Source organism: Maniola jurtina, chromosome 14 (assembly GCF_905333055.1).
Source record: "Maniola jurtina chromosome 14, ilManJurt1.1, whole genome shotgun sequence".
In the NCBI taxonomy this organism is placed as follows: Eukaryota; Metazoa; Arthropoda; class Insecta; order Lepidoptera; family Nymphalidae; genus Maniola; species Maniola jurtina.
In genome coordinates this window covers 13,765,422-13,771,410 of record NC_060042.1, presented here as the reverse complement: position 1 = coordinate 13,771,410, position 5,989 = coordinate 13,765,422, and the positions used below count along the sequence as shown (strand labels likewise).

Here is a 5,989-nt window from a genome sequence, read left to right as displayed (position 1 = left end):
ATACCCAAATATATACCATACATACATACATACATACATACATACATACATAGACTGCTAAAATCATAACCCTTCCTTTTGGCTTTGCCGCAGTCGGGTAAAAAGAAATCTCCCTTCGGCCTTTACTCAAATAAGCATAGACTTGGACTTAAAAGGTCCGTTCTAATTAAATAATTAATTAATTAAATAAATAAATAAATAAATAAATAGAACTTTCAGCTTTTTTCTCCACATATTGTTTCCCATATAAAGCGCCATCTATGAATATGTTTCAGAACCACAACGTGAAACTCATGCAACGTAGGTAACGGTGATAATCACTGATTAGTGATAACGTAGTTCATATTCTGAAAACGGATGATGTGGAAAAAAATTGTTTCGTTTTCGGTGTAAAAAATTAGAAAAAAAAGACGTACTATAGGCTTGACTATAGGTAAATGTTAAAGAAATAACTTAGGTAGGTCCTGTATCTTCGTTGATATTTATAATTTAAATAGTACCTACCTATATGTGAGTAAAATATTTAGTTTCTGTATATATTTGACAAATACTATAATTTGGATAGCGGCAAACGATAAGAAAAAAGTTTTGTTGTGAGTCCGAGAAGCGACAACAAATAAGACGCACGAAGCGGCAACGTCGCGGTTGGTCGACGCAACGACACGTGCCACTACTACATTGATTTTAGAAGTTGCTTATACAGCCAAGCGTTAGCGTAAGCGGTTAGTCGTCGCGAGTTACTTATTGCGTCAAGTCGCGTTTAAGTTTTTAATAATGTCAAAAATGACAGCAAGAAATCCCAAACTCAGTAGGAAAACTTTATTAAATATTGTACAAGAAGTACATAAGCGGCCTTGTCTGTGGAATCCTGATGATGAAAACCACAACAACAGAGCACGCATGGCTGTCGCGTGGGAGGAAATCACCTCAGCTCTGAACATACCAGGTGATGTTGAATTTTTTTTTTATTGCTTATTCCATAGATAGTCAAAAGAAGCAAAAGATCCCGTTTGGCGTCAGTGAGGGACTTTCTAGGGCAAGTCCGTCAAAAACATAAAAATAAATAAAACCTAGGTGGCGCTCCAAAATCGATGGTTAAAAACCTTATAGATGGCGCTTTTCAAGCCCTTCCAAAGAAAGTCGTTGATTTTTTCCTAACGGACATTAATTTATCTATATGTTAATTGTTAATAATAATAATCCGAGCCAGGTTATAGATATAGGTATCTATAACATAATATTCTGATGGTTTACAAATTTGGTTAGCACTGGAAACTCCGAACTCTCTATAATATATAGATGATGATGATGAGAACTCTTTATAGATGGTTCATAGGTAAAGGTAAGCGAGCGCAGCGAGAACTACATCTAGGTTAGGAAGGTAGACAGTATATCTCGTGCGCATCCATTGAACTAATAATAGTGTGCGCATCGCAATATATTGTGTGTCCAACTGTCTGTCCAATTAAGGATCATATTTTCAAAACAAATCTTGAAAACTCCCAAAGTTTTATCAATGATTCTGGCCGTATTTGCTCCATAGGCAGATATGAGTTATTCAGGTAAATGGTAGTAACAAGCAACTAATTTTTTCACAGAACCTCTCGTCAAGGCAAAATGGAAAATCATGAGGGACATATTCAAAAGGGAGATGAAGAGGTGCAAAATGAACTCTCACGGTAAATTCCAGTACACAGGCAAATGGCGGCATTTCAAATTGCTGTGGTTTGTACACAAAAATAAAGAAGCGCAATTAGTTCAGTGTGATCCAGCGGAAGATAGCTACAGTAGCACAGAGGAAAATAATATTAAGGAAGAAGTAATAGACAATAATAGTACAGATGTAGATGAATCACACGACCACAACGTACCATTTGAGGAGAGTAACATGCTTACATTGGATTTCGAACCAGAACAGGATCCATTGCCGGTTCAAAGAAGGCAGTCGTCTGAAGATGATTACGATTTGATGTTTCTGAAATCTTTGGTGCCATACTTTAGAGAGTTAGATCCAGTTCGAAAATTGAGGTTACGGAGTACGATACTGGATATAATTATAAATGAAATCAGTGGTCAGCCGCAAGGGATTCTCAATTCGACACGGTAGTTCATAAAAGCTTTTTTGAGTGATAAGTATTAGTTATTTGTTGATATTCAAAGTTGACTACGGGTACTACTCTTAGACTGTCGGACAAAATAATGAACTTTTTGTTTAGTAATTGATCATTTTCATTGAGCACACCTGATACCATAATCATAAGCATAACTCCTGTCGAAACTAAAATAATATGTACCCAGAAGCAAAAATGGTAAATCAATAAATACTTGTGTGCGACTGGTGTGTACAAATTGTAAGGAAGAAATGCTTTTTCTTTATTAATTCCTCGTCCCACAACTTTGTATTGTCACCAGTTACATGTTGAATAAATGCGTAGCGTGGAAAACAACGGGTTTCTCTTCTCCAACTTTCTTAACCCACTTGTGGGAAGAAAGCACCAACTCTGAGCCTGAGACCATGGCAGCCAATCAAGGAGACCTGTTTAGTAGAACACCTAACTTGTACCTATCCTAAATAGGTCGATTAAGATTTTAAAATAGCGATTTTTTCATGGAACCATGACTGAAGGTGGACACTTTATCATCGTCATGGTCATGATCCGGCTCACTACTAGGACGTATCTCCTCTTAGAATGAGAAGAGTGCCATAGTCCATTACGCTGGCCAAGTGTGGATTGGTAGACTTCACATCTTTGCAGGTTTCCTCACGATACTTTCCTTTAAGCAAATGACAATGTATTTAACCTTGACAACTACCTCCCACCTGCAGAATTCCGAAAAGTTAGAGGTGCTTGCCCAAGATCGAGTTTTTATTCAAAATATACAAGTTAGCCCTTGACTACAATCTCATCTGGTGGTAAGTGATGATGCAGTCTAATGTTTTTTTAATAGAAGGCAGACGTCATAACCACTCGGCTATAGCCGCTCAGTTGTAGTTATTTAATTTTAAAATAGAATAAAATAAGGATAATACAATCGATTTTTCTATAAATCACAATTTCTGCTTTGTTTCAATAAGCGCCATCTACTATTATGGTCTTGAACTCGGTGTAGGTATGTATGTACTCTCGCTGAATCCCACCCACTGCCTGATGCTTATGCCATGCTTGAGCTGTGAAAAGATCATAGTATAGTTTGTATCGTAAAAAACAGGTGGGGTTGAAAAAAATATTATTTTTAATAAGACGTAGGAAAAAAAACTTTTTTTCCGCACAACGAAAGAGTGATTTGAAAATGCTACATGAAAATTGTTGATGTAATGACTACAAACGATAAGAAAAAGGAGATGTCGCGACTGCCGATTAAATCAGCGTGTAGCGACCGCGAAAACGCACGAAGCGGCAACGTCGCGTCGCTCGGTTGGTCGACGCGACGACACGATCCACTGCCTACATTGATTTTACAAGTCGCTTGAACCTACGTGAGCGTTAGTCGCCGCGAGTTACGTATCGCGTCAAGTCGCGTTCAAAATACTATTGAAACTTTTTGTGGAAAAGTAGCTAGTCGCCATAGACTTAAAAAAAAAGTTTTTACACAGTAGCGACAACGACTTGTTCACTCGTTGCGTCAAAAATGACATCAAGGAATCTTAAAGTCAGCAGGAAAACTTTAATAAATATTGTACTGGAAGTACAGAAGCGACCTTGCCTTTGGAATCCTGATGATGAAGACCACAAGAACAGAGGACGCGTAGCGGTTTCGTGGGAGGAGATCACCGCAGCTCTGAACATACCAGGTGATTGCACTTTTCGAACCTTTGTTTACTATGTTCAATTGATAGATGGCAGTACTAGTCTATGAGGAAGAAGTATGGAAGATCCGTTTGGCGCCAGTTGCTTTTTTGCCTTAGGGTTGTGTTACTTTTCAAATTACCGTGTGTTTATTCCTGGAACTAGGAATCAGCTTGGCTTTTTCGTGATCAAACTACCTATTGAACGGTTTTTTTTTGGATAAGTAGGTACTTACTTTAATATTTATCGAGGTAAAAAATATTAGTTAAATAGGTAGCTAGGTATGTAGATATTTACCTGCTTATTATATTAGCTGACTACAGTCAGATTTCAGAGTCATCTAGAATGAGGGAACTCTCGGTTTGAGTCGATGATGTCAAATACATATGAGGCTATAGATGACGTGAAGTCAAAGAAAAATAGGCTATTCATAGACCAATCTAGCGTCAAATGCTACATAGGAACATTTGACGCCTGCCAGACCTGTGAGTCTCGACGTTTTACAAACATTTTGTTACAAGGTCCCTAATTGTCGTGAACTGTGCTACACATGTGAACTTATCTGACGTGATATGAACGTTGAATGTTGAGGGAAATCGGTCATTTAGTGCTTGAATTAGGTAAGCATAGATAAATATACAGGTACCTACCAACTATGCATTCCTCAAAACCAATGTTGTGTAAAGGTAATGACTAAATACTTAAATCACTAATCTTCTTTTATAGAAACCGTCATCCGAGCCAAATGGAAGAGCATGAGAGACATATTCAAAAGGGAAATGAAGAAATGCAAAACCAACTCGCAAGGCGAACTCCGGTACACAGGCAAATGGCGGCACTTCAAACTTATGTGGTTTCTGCACAAAAACAAAAATGCACAATTAGTTGATTACGATCCTAAAGAAGTCAGTAACACCAGCACGGAATCTGAGGAATTTATTAAGGAAGAAGTCAATGATAGAGACATGGATGAATCGGATGGTAACAATGTACCGTTTGAATTCGCTGTGGATTTCCAACCAGAGCAGGATCCGTTGCCGGTCAAAAGAAGGCAGTCGTCCGAAGTCGATTATGACTTGATGTTTCTAAAGTCTTTGGTTCCGTATTTTAGAGAGCTGGAACCAGTTCGCAAGTTGAGGATACGGAGTAAAATACAAGATATAATTATAAATGAAATCAATGCTCAGGGGAATTACAATTCGACGCATTAGTTACATTTTTTAAGGTGATGTGTCAGGAATCATGCTACTTTAAGTAGCTAGGTGCGCATAATAGTATCCAAGGGATACTGGACTCAATTATTTTTATTAAGTTTTGGACTGCTTTGGCTAGAAACAAAGTTATTGTTGGTTTTTTGCCAAGAAGACGGTAGAATTTATTAGATAAGTACCTTTAATTCGTAGTCATTCCACACTGATTAGTTATTACGTGAAAGTTGAAAAGATTGTATGGTTACTAAAATTAACACTGTGTTATGTACCTTTTGGTGAGGTTTTGAGAGTGTTTAATCTTCATGATGAGTTATTGTTATAAGTAAATTGCATATCAATTAAATTGAAAATGTTAAATATAATATCAGTTATAACATAGAGCTGGTTTTGTTTATTTAGAAGGATAAAGAGCCCTTATAAGATCACTTTGTTGTCTGTCTATCGGGTCTGTCAAGAAACCTATAGGGTACTTCCCGTTGACCTAGAATCATGTTTGGCAGGTAGGTAGGTCTTATAGCACACCGAAGGAAAAATCCTAAAACCGTGAATCTGTGGTTACATCGCAAAAAAATATGTCGTGAACCAATAATTAGTATTTTCAACTTTTAAAGTAAGATTACTATACCAAGGGGTATCATATTATGAATGTGCTTTACCTGTACATTCTAAAACGTCGAAAAAAATACGACTGCAGTACGGAACCCTCGGTGCGCGAGTCTGACTCGCACTTTGCCACCTACCTGGTATTTCAAGAACAGGCAGGTACAGGTAGGCCTGGTATTGCAGGAACTTGGTAGGCTGTAGCTGTGTAGAGTAGGCAAACTGCGCTACAGGAAAATAATAGGTATAGATTTTTCCCGTCGGAAGTTTATTTTATCTACGACTATGTAGAAGCGATGCAATGCCTTAAAATAAATTCTAATTATTATTGACGATTCAAATTCAAAATATTTTTATTCAATTAGACTTTTACAATCGTCTTTTTGAATC

General features: G+C 37.4%; 2 protein-coding genes across 2 annotated transcripts; both read left to right on the top strand.

The window, feature by feature from the left end:
- Positions 1–660: 660 nt before the first annotated feature.
- LOC123871706 (transcription factor Adf-1-like) lies at positions 661–2,431 on the top strand. The gene is made up of 2 exons (XM_045915626.1): positions 661–946; positions 1,599–2,431. Exons 1-2 carry the CDS (start codon positions 775–777, stop codon positions 2,105–2,107), a joined length of 681 nt encoding a protein of 226 aa, XP_045771582.1. The 5' UTR covers positions 661–774; the 3' UTR covers positions 2,108–2,431.
- A 783-nt stretch (positions 2,432–3,214) lies between these two features.
- Positions 3,215–5,377, top strand: LOC123871707. The gene is made up of 2 exons (XM_045915627.1): positions 3,215–3,793; positions 4,515–5,377. Exons 1-2 carry the CDS (start codon positions 3,631–3,633, stop codon positions 4,997–4,999), a joined length of 648 nt encoding a protein of 215 aa, XP_045771583.1. The 5' UTR covers positions 3,215–3,630; the 3' UTR covers positions 5,000–5,377.
- The last annotated feature ends 612 nt before the right edge of the window (positions 5,378–5,989 follow it).

What these genes read in the sequence shown, in the direction of transcription:
- LOC123871706 (XM_045915626.1), top strand. Translation starts at nt 775, where the DNA reads ATGTCAAAAATGACAGCAAGAAATCCCAAACTCAGTAGGAAAACTTTA. An exon ending in CTCAGCTCTGAACATACCAG is followed by an intron (nt 947 to 1,598) that starts GTGATGTTGAAT and finishes ATTTTTTCACAG; the next exon opens with AACCTCTCGTCAAGGCAAAA.
- LOC123871707 (XM_045915627.1), top strand. Translation starts at nt 3,631, where the DNA reads ATGACATCAAGGAATCTTAAAGTCAGCAGGAAAACTTTAATAAATATT. An exon ending in CGCAGCTCTGAACATACCAG is followed by an intron (nt 3,794 to 4,514) that starts GTGATTGCACTT and finishes CTTCTTTTATAG; the next exon opens with AAACCGTCATCCGAGCCAAA.